The sequence below is a fragment of the Hyperolius riggenbachi genome, chromosome 4 (assembly GCF_040937935.1).
Source record: "Hyperolius riggenbachi isolate aHypRig1 chromosome 4, aHypRig1.pri, whole genome shotgun sequence".
NCBI classification, from domain to species: Eukaryota; Metazoa; Chordata; class Amphibia; order Anura; family Hyperoliidae; genus Hyperolius; species Hyperolius riggenbachi.
The window spans coordinates 117,934,920-117,950,549 of NC_090649.1; the positions used below are offsets into that span (position 1 = coordinate 117,934,920).

At 42.8% G+C, this 15,630-nt stretch overlaps 1 protein-coding gene across 2 annotated transcripts in view; it reads left to right on the forward strand.

Moving 5' to 3' along the window:
- SLCO2A1 (solute carrier organic anion transporter family member 2A1) overlaps positions 1-15,090 on the forward strand; it is a 76,986-nt gene extending 61,896 nt beyond the window's left edge. For both annotated transcript variants that reach the window (XM_068280425.1, XM_068280426.1), the window contains exons 10-14: positions 3,244-3,373; positions 3,969-4,138; positions 5,176-5,240; positions 6,793-6,916; positions 9,722-15,090. In XM_068280425.1, the coding sequence (XP_068136526.1) occupies positions 3,244-3,373; positions 3,969-4,138; positions 5,176-5,240; positions 6,793-6,916; positions 9,722-9,842 (610 nt within the window). In that variant the 3' untranslated portion in view covers positions 9,843-15,090. The remainder of the gene's footprint in view (positions 1-3,243; positions 3,374-3,968; positions 4,139-5,175; positions 5,241-6,792; positions 6,917-9,721) is intronic.
- Positions 15,091-15,630: the final 540 nt, after the last annotated feature.

Consider the following 15,630-nt stretch of genomic DNA (forward strand, 5'->3'; position numbering starts at 1 on the left):
TGCAGAGATTGTGAGGGAAAGGATCTCTGTCAGCCCTAATCACTGCAGTTAAGATAAAGTATTGCTATAGACATAGACTGATGATGGCGTATGTTGTATTTTAATCTTATTTAAAAAACATGTTTTAAAGCACACCTGAAGTGGGAGGGATAAGGAGTCTGCAATATTTATCTCTTTTTAAACACTGCAAATTGCTGATTCTCTTTCTGTCCTTGATTGGGCTTCTAATACTACTTATGTCATACTCTACTAGCTCACTAGCAGGATATTCATAGCTCCAAACTACCCGAGGGACAGTGCATCTTTGAGAATGAAATCCCCCTGTCCCTTTTTCTTCCTCATTGTCCCTCTTAACCACTTGATGACCCACCCTTTACCCCCCCTTAAGGACCAGCGCTGTTTTGAGTGATCTGTGCTGGGTGGGCTCTGCAGCCCCCAGCACAGATCAGGTTGCAGGCAGAGAGATCAGATTGCCCCCCTTTTTTCCCCCCTATGGGGATGATGTGCAGGGGGGGGTCTGATCGCTCCTGCCTGCCTGGGTGTTGCGGGGGGGGCACCTCAAAGCCCCCCTCCGCGGCGAAATCCTCCCCCTCCCTCTCCTACCTGGCCCCCCCGGTGATCGAGGCTGCACAGGACGCTATCCGTCCTGTGCAGCCAGTGACGGGACGTCCCCTGTCACATGGCGGCGATCCCCGGCCGCTGATTGGCCGGGGATCGCCGATCTGCCTTACGGCGCTGCTGCGCAGCAGCGCCGTACAAATGTAAACAAAGCGGATTATTTCCGCTTGTGTTTACATTTAGCCTGCGAGCCGCCATCGGCGGCCCGCAGGCTTTTCACTGAGCCCCCCGCCGTAATTTGACAGGAAGCAGCCGCTCGCGCGAGCGGCTGCTTCCTAATTAATCAGCCTGCAGCTGGCGACGCAGTACTGCGTCGCTGGTCCTGCAGCTGCCACTTTGCCGACGCACGGTATAAGCGTGCGGTCGGCAAGTGGTTAAAGAGAAACTCCAACCTAGAATTGAACTTTATCCCAATCAGTAGCTGACACCCCCTTTTACATGAGAAATATAATGATTTTCACAAACAGACCATCAGGGGGCGTTGTATGACTGATTTTGTGCTGAAACCCCTCCCACAAGAAGCTCTGGGACCGCGGTACTCTGGGCAAACTGCCACAATGTAACAATGTTCACAGACAGGAAATGGCTGTTTACAGCTGTCTCTAACAGCCAAAACAGCTAGGAGCAGCTACATAACCTGCCCACAGTAAAAATGTCACCATGTAATAAATGTCAGAATGTAAATCGGGGAGAGGAAATATTTTACAATGAGCAAACACTGACTAAATCATTTATACATAATTATGGTAAAAAACGAAGCACTTTTTTTACTACATTATTTTCACTGGAGTTCCTCTTTAAAGTGTACCAGAGCTGAAAGGATATAAAAGATTTATACATACCTGGGGCTTCCTCCAGCCCCATGCTCACGGATCGCTCCCACGCCGCCGTCCTCAGCCTTCTCCCTCTTCGGTACCGGGTCCCGTAACTTCAGCCAGTCTGCGCAAAAGCAGTGCGCCCTCTACGTATCTCTCCGGCAGCTGCCAGAGAGATACATAAGGAGTGCACTTCCTCTTGCGCAGACTGGCCGTGACTGGAGGGAGTTACGGGACCCGGTACAGAAGAGGGAGAAGGCTGAGGACGGCGGTGTGGGAGCGATCCGTGAGCATGGGGCTGGAGGAAGCCCCAGGTATGTATAAATCTTTTATATCCGTTCAGCTCTGGTTTCCTTTAAAGCGGTATAAAACTCTGACATAATATTGAATTAAAACATGTTTTCCTACTTTTTATATGCCATACAGTTATCATATTTGCTATTGTGCATAAGTATTATTATTCATTTAGAAATTACAAGTTTCCAAAGTACACTTTTTTGCTCTGAGAGCTGACTTTGCATTTTATTCATAACTGTTTTTTTTTTTCATCTTGAAATATAAGCAGAAATACTTTCTGACTGTCTGTCTGTGTTCAGGAGAGTCTGCAGTGTTAGAGAAGTGTTTGTTTACATTCCTCACCGGATACAATTAAACACAAGATAACATTATCTCCAGTTCGGATGCATCCAGCTTTCCCTGTATTGAGCTTTTCTGTCCTGTGTTTAACCCTTTGAATGCTTTTCTAGTTAAAAAAAATATGCTGGTAGTATATAATATGCTGTAAATAATATTTTAGAGCAAAGAACAATTGTTGGGTTTCATTACGCTTTAAGGACAATTTAAATTGATATATTTCTTATTTTTAAATGTAAAATTAAGAAAAACTACTGATGATAGAAAGGACCAGTGTGGTTTGTGATATGCATGTGAAGGGGTGTGATGGGGACGTGGTTAGAGTTGTGACAAGGGTGTGTCTGAATGTGTCCCTTTTTCTGATCTCAAAATCTTGGGAGCTATGGGGTATTGTTAGGTACAGATGTAATCTAATGGTATAATGCTGGGAATACACAATGAGATTTCCTGGCAGATTACTGGCCAATCGATTTTCCAATCGATTTTCTGATAGTTTTTCCAATGGTTTTCCGATCGATTTCCATTCACTTCTATGAGGAAATTGATCAGAAAAATTATTGAAATCAGATCGGACTTGTTGGAAACAGTGGCGTAGCTTAGGAGCTGTGGGCCCCGATGCAAGTTTTACATGGGGCCCCCCCAAGCACTCTATTCATAACAATTGATGCGGCGCACCAAAACCTGCCAATGGCAACTACAGTGTCTGAGGTGCAAGAAGGGAGTGGGGAACAGGTTGTTAATGATTACCACTATTTAAAGCATCTATAGAAGTGATTATTACCAGCACAGGACCAATAGAGAGCTAATATTGCAGTTCAGGGAGGGCCCTACGGGGCCCCTCTGGCCCAAGGGCCCTGATGCGGTCGCAACCTCTGCACCCCCTATTGCTACGCCCCTGGTTGGAAATTATCTATTGAGCCATCTATCTGCCAAAAAAACTCATTGTGTATTCCCAGCATTCCCTACAGGTGTTGGATGAGCCTATATGTGGGGTTTTCATCGTCTCACCTCCTATGTCTTCAGTAAGGTTTATGTTTACCTGCATCTAGCTGTGTGGGAAACGCCATTGTTTTGCACGTGTTTTATCAAAGTAACTCAACCCCCCCCCCCCCCCCCACCACCAAAGATTTCCCTGAAGAGTGGCTTGGAATAAATGAAGCCCTGTGTTGAATTGCAGCGCCAGTATGACGTGCAACCAGCGATGTGGGTGCTCTGAGCACGGCTACCACCCGGTGTGCGGCTCTGATGATGTGGAATACCTGACGCCATGCCAGGCCGGCTGCAGCGCATACAACGACTCTTCCAGAGTGAGTATGACTATACAGCCTGACATGCTACTGAAACCTGTGAGCGCTTCATCAGGTATTTGTAATTTATGACGCTGATCATCCGATTGCTTCTGCTTTTCTAATCATAGTTAAAGTGCGATAAAGCTCTGGCATTAAACATTCAATAAAAATGTGTTTTCCTACTTTTTATTACCGTTACCATATTTGCTTTTGCATGTTGTTTGTTTACAAATGACAAATTTCCAAAGTACAGTTTATCTGCTCTGAAAGCTGCCACTGCATTTTATTGCATAGCTGCTGTATTTATATATTAAAAATCTATCTAGTGATCACTTATCAGCTCTTTCTACTTCTCAGCTCAGTACAGCTCGTTTTGGCAGTTTGCTAATGTTTACTAAATGTATCTGACAAAGAAATGTAAACAAAAGATAAAGTTAACACCTCTTCGGGTGTGGCCAGAAGCTGGCCACTGATGCAAGGAGCTTGATTAATTGTTTAAATGCTGTTCTGCTACATTTTTTTTCTGGCAGTAGATTTTATCCTGAATAATCTTTTTGAACTAAGAGGAAATGCTGAGTTTCATACCACTTTTATTTTGTGTTTTTTTGTGTAGTTGTATATGAACTGCTTATGCATTGGATCAGGATCACTTGGAGGAACAGCAAAGTCAGGCTCCTGTCTTGTCAGCTGCTCCCACCTCCTTCTTCCTGTCATGTTCCTCATCTCAGTTGCTGGACTTATCGCCTGCCTTTCCCATAATCCTTTGTACATGATGGTCTTAAGGTGAGTTGTATGAGTGCGTAAGTAATTTTTCGCAGTCTAAGGCCAGAAACCCACTAGGAGTGATTTTCTGAGCGTTTTGCGATTTGAAAACTCTCGCTAATGTAATGCTATGGGTGTGATCCCACTTGAGCATTGTGATTTTATAAAAATCCCCCACAGCATTGCATTACCAAGAGCTTTTTCAAATCACTAGCGATTAGAAATCGCTCCTAGTGGGTTTCTGGCCTAAGGTGTGGTTCACACTATGCCTTCTGTTTAGCATTTTAATGGACCTGGAATTGGAAAGAAAATAAAATGGGCAGGTCAGAGACTGCAAGGGTTTCCTATGGGCAAGTTCACATTGACCCATTTCATTTTCATTCATTGTGGTAAGTAGGGATGGTCAATGAGATGCAAATAATTTTGAGTTGATGCAAGATTATGCAAATGTTGTATGCAAATTTATGCAGCTTGAAAGTGGATTTACCTCAGCAGGATTTGATTGGTTCATTTTCAAACTGCATATATTTTCATACAACATTTGCATAATACTACATCAACTCAAAATTATTTAGTATTTTGCAATATAGTGCACAGCAATACACATACAATAGTATACAATATGCACATCAGACTTCTGATAAGTGAAAAGGGCTGATCAAGAACAGGCAGGTAAACTGTCCATCTTACCACAATTGCTGGTCTTTCAAATTGGGTAATTACAAATTAATAAAGAGGAACTGTAACCAAGGATTGAACTTCATTCCAATCAGTAGCTGATACCCCCTTTCCCTTGATAAATCTATTCCTTTTGTGGAATAGATCATCAGGAGAGGGGGGGGGGGGGGGGGTGTATGTCTGATATTGTCTTGAAACCGCTCCCCCAGGGTGATGTCAGGACCTAGGTCCTAGTTTCCTGTCTGTGAACCTTGTTGCATTGTGGGAAATAGTAACCGGTATCTCCCTCTGTGCATATGTATTCCTATGAAAAAACAACCTTTTCAGTTCAAAGTATGAAATCCCAGAGCTTGCCTAATATGTTATTTTCCCCTATTCAGGGTGGTGCCACAAGATGAAAAATCATTTGCTATTGGGGTCCAGTTTCTTCTTATGAGGCTCTTAGGTAAGTGACTAAAGTTGCTACTGTTAATAAACTAGCATTGCAATTGCAAACATATACCCTGTCACTTAGTTTAAATACATTTAGGAAATATGTATTCTCACAGTATAATACCTTTTATTGCACTGTAATAGTGGTGTTAATGTATGTTTTTGTTGTCTGTGTGATGATCACAAGATCTCTAAGGTACCAGGGACTCCATCAGATAAACATTGACTACTTGGAGTACAGAGTGTATACAGGGGAGGGGCAATGTCTGTGCACTTGATCAGACATCTGCTAGAATGGTCAATCATTCATCTGTGCCCATTATCCTGAATGCTCATATTAGGATTTATTGTATAAACAGCAGTATGGAAACATATTAGTAGATATCATAGCATTTTCTGCGTAAAGAAAACCTGAAGTGAGAAATATACTCACATCAGGTTTGCTACTCACCTAAGCAGTGGAACTCTCAGGATAGAATAGAGCCTTTCCATTCCTATGTGCTGGCTGTCATTACTGTGCCATGCCCAGAGCTTCCTTGATCTGCTAGTGCTTCGGTAGTCTTTAGGAAACATTTGGAACTAACCATATATACCTGAATATAAGTTGACCTTATGTATAAGTCGACTTTAATATTTGACCCTCGTAAACTGGAATTTTTTATTTATTAAAGTATAAGTCTACCCTGCAAGTAAATGGCTGCACTTGGGGACCAGGAACAATTACAGTAACAGCTGCACTTGGGAACCAGGAGGGCTTAAATGACTGCACTGCATACAATACTGCAGCCATTAACCCCTCCTCTCCCTGAAGTGCAGCCAATAACTCCTCCAGGCCTCCATGTGCAGCTGTTATTCACTCCCCTTCCTGCTGACTTTGAGACCTGTGTTTTCTTTGACATTTCCTTTATCAAGAAAGTGTTACTCACCACTGGGTAAATTATTGCAAATGGGAATGTCACTAATAGTACGCACGTTACTTATTGTGCTCAGTGTTGCCCGTGACTTGTGTATAAGTCGACCCCTATACTTTTATGGAGTGAATTAGACCTACATTTTTAGACTTATAGTCGAGTATATACAGTTCTTGTAAACCAGAGTACTTCTGAAGACGAGCACATCCGTACGGCGCATGCACAATTCCACACTCACACACACGCAGTATGGATGTGCTCATCATTGAAAATACTCAGGGATGTGAATACTTCCAAAGGCTTCCCGAAGGCTACCAAAGAACTATTCGACTTAGCAGATTGAAGATAATTAAATAGGCTCGGCGCAGGACCGACGGCCAGCATGCAGAAATGAAAAACCTCGATAAAATATCCAGAGCCTTTCAGCTTCTTAAATTCAAACCTCAAGAAGTGCACTTTAATGACTTTAGTTTCATTTTAAAATTACAAACATGGATGTGGTCAGAGTGATTTGTCTGTAGGCTACATCAACCAAACAAATAATGTTCTAAAGGTAGTATGATTATTACAGCAACATTAACTGGCAGTTTCTAACTGCAGTGTATACCTATATCTGCTGTTGTGGAGAATGACGCTTTATATACTGCTTTCCAGCTTGGTTACCTGCCCCAGCTCTCTTTGGACTTGCCATAGATTCCTCCTGCCTTGAGTGGTCTTCATCTTGCCAGCAAAAGAGAGGAGCATGCCGATATTATGATAATGATCTTCTAAGAGAGAGGTAATGTACAGTATGAAAGACGTGCAAGTCTGGGAATAGTGTTACATGAGGTATAGGAAGAAAATGCACCTTCAGCGAGAAAGAGAGCAGAGTCAACCAACTGTTTCTGTCCTCCATCTCTGGGGCTGGGCGGTGACTTTACTTATGGTTAAACATGCATGTGGAGCCCAAATATTTACTGCTCTTGGCTTGTTTCACGTGCTGAACACAAAATGTGGTAGATGATGACAGTTTTGTCACAAGGTGGTGTATAAAGAATTGGGTGTCAACAGAGGTCATTTCTATTTAAGACCTTCCTCTCTCAGGACATTGCTGTTGTACCACAGCCTTCTCCTCCCCTGCCAGTTGCCTGGCTTGTTCCTGGGTTCATGCCATGGGGAATCATGCTCCTTGTTCTGTAAGACCACTTCCTCCTCCTCACCAGACCTTAACTGTATGCACGAGAAGGAGCCTCTTCTCTTTCAGCATGCCTGTGGTCCCCTGCCTCATAATAGGCAGTGAAGCCAGATGGTGCTCTAGTGAAGGGAGAGGGGGCATGGTAAGCCAATGCTCTTAAGGTAGCCATACACTGGCTCGATTCCCGGCCGTTTCGACAGCAGATTCGATCCTGGGATCGAATCTGCTGCCAATCGTTCGCGGTAAACGCAGCCGCCGATCCGATTCCCTCCCGGAATCGGATCGGTCCGTCGATCGCGCCGTGCGGGAAATTACCCTCGATCGCCCGCGGGTAAAGTGCGCGTCGCTAGCGGCGGCCGATCCGATCAGGTATACATTACCTGAGGCTGGCTCCCGGGCGTCTTCTCCGTGCTGTACGGCTCTGTTCCGGCTCCATCCATCCCGGCGCTTCCTGTGTCACTGCAGTGACCAGGAAGTTCTAATAGAGGGCGCTCTATTTGAACTTCCTGGTCACGGAGTAACACAGGAAGCGCCGTAATGGATCCGGAACAGAGCCGTGCAATGCGGAGAAGAGAACCCGGAGCCAGCATCAGGTAATGTATACGGGGGTGGAAAGGCGGCAGAAGCAGCTCAGCAGATGGTGAATCGGTTTCAGGCTGAAATCGATTCACAATCTGTTTGCAGTAAAGGCAGCCATACGATCCCTCTCTGATCAGATTCGATCAGATAGGGATCTGTCAGCTGGTCGATCTAATGGCACATCGACCAGTGTATGGCTACCTTTACCCCTGGGCTGAGTGGCTAATGAGTTAGGATGCTGCATTTAGGTGTATTGATGGGTGAGACCCCCCTGCTTGTCCCTAACTGTTGATTGGTGATTGGGGAGAACTAAGGTACCAAACTTTCCCAATCTAAGGGCTCATTCACATTGGGGGCGTTATCTGCCTTTTTCAAGCCCAGGCAATTTTTAAAATCGCCCACAAAATGCTGGTGCAATGAATCTCTGAGAAGGTTCATATCAGCACGGTTCGTGCGCTGTGCGTTCAGCAAAGCGGTCCCTGTACCATTTTTGGGGAGTTTTTACTATAATGGAAGGTATAGGAAGAGGGATAAACGCTCACAAAACCGCTTTATGCAGCGATTGCATTTGCGTTTTTGAGAATAAATACATTGTATTTATTCATTTTCGGGACAAAGAGTTCACTTCTCGACTTGTGCCAGGGAGTGAATTACAAAACCGCTCTGGAAAAGCGCTTAGAAAAGGGATTTTACCAGAAACGCAGCGCGCAGTGGAGCACTGGAAGGGGGGGAAAAAACACACAAAAACGTTTGCGATTTTAGGTGTGAATGAGGCCTAAATGATTAATATTCATGATGAATTTGACTTTTATCCACATGCCTCCTGCAATATATGAGACATGTTTTTCCCAACCTGCCAATATCGTTTTACTCAACCATACTTTATCTAAGGGCAAACCATCATTATTTAGCACATTGCCATTTTCACTGCAGTTTTCAATCCCAAGCTCCTCCCATCCACAAACACCGCTCCTTCTCCTTTACAGGCCTGTTACACACGTAATGACTTGGTATGACCTATTAATATGAAAACCAACAAGGTTATTACACTAATGCACTTGTCAAGGGGTGAGCAACATTAGTCGTCAGTGTTGAAGATGATGTGAAAAAATGGGAAAATAAGCTGGCTCCCCAAACACTTCAATGCACCCCCAGAATACACAATACTACCCCAAAACACATTGCAGTGTAGGCCCCAGATGACACATTTATGTGTGTTACATGGAAAGTATACACCTCCTCACTAAAGAAAAGAAAAGTGAAACACAAACCCACACTAAATTGCAGCAATCTCCTCCACATTTGTTCCACCATTACGTCTCCATACACAAAATTTACATTGCTGGCTTCTGCCGCACTTTTGGAGACGTGGTGCATTTTTTAAAGGTGGCTGGCAACCATGTCTCTCCTTCATCTAGAAGTCCTTCCTTTGTAGAGGCAGCAGAAGAGCCTTTGTGATGGCCCACGTTGGAGAATAGTGTTGGTGGTTAGAGTACAAGGAAGATGTCCATATAGGAAAATGTGGGGCCAGCCAGATGGAATTTGTCCTGTGGGAGAAGGAGATGGGGCTCAGGCAAGCAGACACTATCAAGGAGTGAAGTGAGGTCAAGCAGCACCAGGTTTGGAGATAGAGAACGTCAGGTAGGGAATGAGACACGGTGCAGGCAGTAGTTACAAGAAGGACCCTGCAGGCCCAGCCAGCAAGGTGTAGCACAGAATAAAGAGAAACACCATTGTGTGACAGATAGAGCTCGATCACACTGCATTTTCTGTTGGCACAAAGTGTGAGTGAAACAATTCTCACTTTCACAAACCTCCATCTCTCCGCAGGTACCTTGGACTCCAGATGGGATACAAGGCCTTAGGAATCTTTCTTCTGGGTTTAACTGCTTGGAAGTTGAAAAAGAGCCGAGAATACAGCTTACAAGGAAAAGAATCTGGCATGGCATAGCTTCCCTCCTTCGCAGCTCAAAGACTGCCTGACTCCAAGCTTCTGGCCCTCCCCGAGACTCTGTATTCCTCAGGGGCCAGAAACTGCTCGCACTGCCAGGGCTCTGCCTAACAATGCAAATATCAACACTGAATTTATGAACAACAAGACAGGACTGGAAGCGCTACAAACTTGTCCAGCCATAGAGATGCGAAAACGAGAGATCGCCTGGCGAATAAAGTGCACATGATGGTCACTTCTATTTTTCTAAGCTGTAAATCAATATGCTATATACAACACACTGAAACTTGCACTTAGATGCACAATGTATAAATGAAATAAGGACATTCTGCTGCTGCTGCTGCTGAACTGAACCAAGTACTACCTAAAATATCTATCTGTTTTGACGGAATGACCATATTTAATGATCATGTTGCCCAAGTGAATGATAGCACTTTTCCATAGAGATACAAGGCCATTTTACCATGGTGGCATCCAAGTTCACCCGGAGAGAATCACGTGACTTCTCTCAGGGCTTCTTCTCAGTTCTGCTGCTGTGTTTATCTACCTGTTTTCAGAGGAAAGCAGGGCCGGGTTTAGCACTAGGCACTATAGGCATGAGCCTAGAGGCACCATTCTGCTGAAAAGCGGCTCAGGATCCTGTATTCTTGCTGCTTGTCACTGTCCCCAGTGGAGACAGCGCTGGATGGGCACACCCGAGTTTGTGTCGGAATTTGTGGGTTTGCCGAAGGGCGGAGTTGAAGGCGCCAGAACTTCTGAGCCTTTAGGCTCTCAAGATGTGAATCAATCCGGCCCTGAGAGGAAGAAAAACATCAGAATAAGCATAACAAAATAAATGGCATGCCTTGTTCCTGAGTAATGTTCTTGGTGCTGCATCTCTACCTACTGATCTCAGCTGGAACCAAAAAGAAAAAAGAAAGACTTTTGGTTAATAAATACCGAATTGCCAGTGGATGCCTCTGTCTAATAGGGTGATGCTGGTACTGGCAGTAAAATTACAGACTCATGTCTACAGGGACTTCACAAAATCTCACGGTTAAGTTTGAAATGTTTCTGTAGTACACAGCCTATCATTCCACAAATTCTTATTATGAGAAGGCTATATGTGTCTAGTATGTGAGGGTATGCAAAACCTTCCAGGCTGTAATTTAATGTGTGCAGTATTTTGTTCCTTTGCCAGTGATCTGCCCAGAATGAGTCAGACACGGAGCCACGCTAGGCCGTACTGAGGACCAGTGATTGGGCTGGCTGGCAGAATTATGAGACACAGATGCAGAGCTCTGTACGCAGTTCAGGCTCTTCTACACAAACCGTTCTTGCTGATTAAAGCTTGTTGATAGAAGGAAGGAGAGCAAATAACCACAATGGTTTCTGTGGTGTTTAGCTGGCACTCTAGCACCTTCTTCATGATGCTAATGGGGTGGTTTACTACAGGAGATAGCAGTGAGAAGAAGCAGAGTTGCACAGGGTTTCTGTACTTCTCAATCATCCAATCATATGCTCAGAAATGTAAAAAAGTGGAAAAAACACAATAATTTCTCTGCACATTAATGAGTCTCACTTAAAGCGGTTTAAAACTCTGACAAAATTTTCAACAAAAATGTGTTTTCCTACTTTTTATAACCCATACAATTATCATATTTGCTTTTGTGCACAAGTATTAATATTCATTTAGATATTATAACTTCCCAAAGTTCAGTTAATTTACTTCTGGTGCATTTTATTCATAACTGTTGTAATTCTGTTGTAAATGCTGTTATTTCTGATCTATTTTTCACCCCAGGACTCATCAGCTGAAGTCCTGTACAGCCAGAGAATGTTTACATAAATGTATCAAGTAAAGAATGTGTACACAAGATAAGCTTATAAGCAGTTGGGATGCAGGTTCTCCCTGCAGAAGAAAGAGTCAGCCCTGTGATGTAACCCTTTGAATGCTTTTTACTAAAAAAAAAAAAAACATTGTGTTAGTATACAGGTATTCTATGCTGTAAATAATCTTTTAGAGCAAAGAAGAAATATTGGGTTATATTCCGCTTTAAATTAAGCTACGTACACACTTGCAATTATTGTGCCCATCGGGTGACAAATCGGGGATCGATGCTGTACAGACACATCTCTAGCCTTTCCGGCTAGCAATGCATTCTGCTATGAAGGTGGGTGGAGGGAAGATGATCAGCACATGACGGAGCAGCTTCCCGTGGGCGGGGGGAGTAAATATAACATTGCAATTGGGAATGTTCAGGCATCAGGAGTTGTTAAGGATCCAAGATGTTGGATCCCTAAGCGACGTCAGATGTATGTTGTACATTAGAAAGGCGCCCATTCATCGGTCAAAGCCATCTTTATCGGATGCTTTGACTGAAATGCTTCTAATGTATGTACCTGTATGTACCTTTTCTAAGGTTCTCCAAGGCTGATGGATCTTTAAACAACAGCAACAATGAAGCGCATTGTTCCATAGAAACAGTACATGCCATTCAACAAATCGTGAATCACAACACAATCGACCCCAAAGCACTGCATGCAGCGCATTTGCAATCTATGCAAATCACAAACACTGCAGTGAGAATGATCCCATAGGGATACATTAGCAGCAGTGCTTTGCTGATCACCAGTGATCAGCAAAATGCTGAAAAGTGCTCAAGTGTGAACCAGCCCTAAAAGTGAGAAAAAGAAACACAGCCGAGTTCTAAGTAGGATTGGGACTGTACAGACACAAGAATATCTCTTCTCATCTTACACAAAAAGCACTCAGGCTAGTTCATTCCAATTCATTTAACTTTTTATGATTATTTTATATTACTTTAGTGTTAGTTTTTTCCTTCTTTTTTTGTCAGCTGTATGCTGAAAAGGTAAATAATTAAGCTGTAAAAAAATGGAGCCATAATTCATTTTTTTCCCCAGTTTTCTCTCTGGAGATGTCTTATAATCTTATCTACAAAATCAATTTTCAGCACCTAGCAAGTGAAAAAGTACTAAAAATTAGGCGATATCAAACTTACGTTTGGTTCACATCTTATCACGATTATTTGGTTGGTGGTTACCAGATGGTAACGGCTCATTTAATTGCCAATCTGCTCCCATTCAGTTGTTTACTAATCAGTTGCTGCATATCAGTGGTGGAGTTTGTGTAAAATATTACAGCCTAGTGCACACATCCAATTTTGAGAAGCCAATCACTGGCCAATTTTACCACCGTCATGTAGTAAGATAGTTCAACTAAGCATAGGCAAACACAGGGGGGGATTACAGCTGCCCAGAATCCCCCCTCAGACCAGGGCCGTTGCCATGTTTGGGGAGAGGCACACGTTGAGACATCAGAATATCTGCAGGCATCCTGCAGCTCACAGCGCTGCCCCCTTTCTTTCTCTACTACAGTTTACTTTGGATGGAGCAGCAGTGTGTGTATAGAGCATGGAGCAGCAGTGTGTGTACAGAGCATGGAGCAGCTCTGGGGAACTTAACAGAGTCAGGTATGAGCACAGCCCTGTGCCCTGCTGTGTGAATGCTTCACTTTCCCCTTCATTAGCAATGTCAGCTGTCCTCATTATTATCTGTATCCAAATGGCTCCTGATCGATCCTGTTGTCGGTCGGTCGGACGGGAAATTGCATTATGTGTACTCAGTATGATGTCCTACCATATTATTATACTGTATTGTGTGTGGCTGATGGAAACCTTTCAGGAATCCCCCCCTTGAAAATCCTGGGTTTGCCCCTGCTAAGCATTCGTATTATTCAGAATCTGTTGGTGCTCATACTACATGGAAGTGGACAAATTGAAGGTGTATACCAGGCTTGATAATGTACAGGTAGTCCCCGGTTAACGACCGAGATACGGACTGTAGGTTCGTTCCTAACCTAAATCTGTTCTTGAGTCGGAACATTGTGCCATCTCTGTCCCCTGTACCTCCTCTGTGCCCCCCTGGGCCTCCAGTGTCCCCCTCTGTGTCACCTTTGCCCTCTGCACCTGCTTACACAAGTTTAAAAGCCCTTTTTCTTTGAATTTTTTAAAATAGATTTTCTCAAAAACTACAATTACAATTTGAAATTTTTTTTCACTTGTTCCCATGGAAACACAGAATCCAGGCTGTTCATATTGGTGAGTCGTTGGTAAGTCGAGGACTACCTATAAATATATGCATCTGCCACCACTAAGCGTAAACACCATAGCTGCCTGCTAAGATCCAGTGATTTAACAGAGCAGCTGGCTAGTGGTGACTGCACTGCTGCCCAGCTGACTGCATGACCCAAACCCTAAGGGCCCTTTTACACAATGCGATTTCCTGCATTCCATTGTGTTGCAATTTTTGCAACTTCAAAAAGGCATACTGCATGCTTTTTTTTGTTTTGTTTGTTTGTTTGTTTTTTGCTGATGCCGGAAGCTTTTTTTTTTTTACAATGCACTACTATGGAAAGTTAAAAATGCGTTAAATCGTAATGGAATCCATTAAAATGCATTAAGTGTAAAAGGGCCCTAGATTGATTTGAAACAACTTATTATGGCTTTTCAAACTAAAAAGCTATTTTAATGACAAAAAACTCTTAGCTTTTAAGAACCCAACAAGCAAAAATGTGGCTATAAATACGGTTAGAAAGATAGGTTAGTCAAGAAGAACTTATTCTTGCCGATGTTGTTGCATAGAATGGTGCTTTTATAGATAAGTTGATAAATAGGTAAGGAAAGAATTCACAAGTCATTTTGTAAATGGAACAACCCTAAGGTGTGAATCTAATTCCAGTGTGAAAAGTTTTATTGAATAGGGGCTCAGGTGAGGTAACTAATGAGGAAAATATCCACTCAGTGATGTAAATGCTGTAACTGTAGCATTCACCTTGGGGTCTGAAAACGTCATGGCAATGTACAAACATTTCTTCCACAACCTATCAGCCTGTTTCTGGGCCTCTTCTCTGCTGCTGCTTTCTAGTAAATGTATGCATATGTATGACAGGAATGTGAGGAAGGAATTCTGGGTAGCCAGGTGTGCGTTAGCACTGTACAGAGATATATTTCATACCAGACTACTGCCAAGCCAGAAGTGTAGTCTGCACATGTGAAGTGATTAGAACCATAATCCCCTTTTTTGTTTATCTTTCAACAGACGAGCTACTTGGGCATTTTTGTTTGTTTTATAACGCAATATTGTACACTGTTCATTTAACACTGGTAAACTGTTTATATGTTTCTTATGTAAATTATAAATATAATATGTATATACAGTATATATAAACATTTATAACTAAGTACAACGTGTCTTGTGCTATTTCCTTTTTTTCGTTCAATGGTAAGGATTTTGGTGGCGACAGGAACTTCTTGTACCATCTGTAGTATAATGGAGAAACTTGCAGAATATAAGTTCATGATTAAAATGGCTTTTTTTTTTTTTTTTTAAATATTCATTTATAAATTATGTAGTCAGTGGTTGCCCATTGTAAAATATTTCCTCAACCTGATTTACATTCTTTTATCTCTGGTGGTGACATATATACTGCTGACAACCTGCATCACTGCAGAATGTTTGTTTGTTGTGTGTTCCAAAGTCAGTAGAAACAAGACCTAGTGCACCCAGAGTGCACTGGGAAAAGAAAGACACATAACTAAATAGCCTAGGTTAATCATCGCTGGAAAGTTAGTGTTACATACCAATACACAGTTATACAGTATATAGATATTTGAAGTATTTCTGATGCTGAAACCAGGAGAATTACCCTAAAAGTGTAAAGTATCTTGAATAATTTACTGCATTCTACTATATATTGTTGCCTCTTTAAGTTGCCCATTATTAAAGG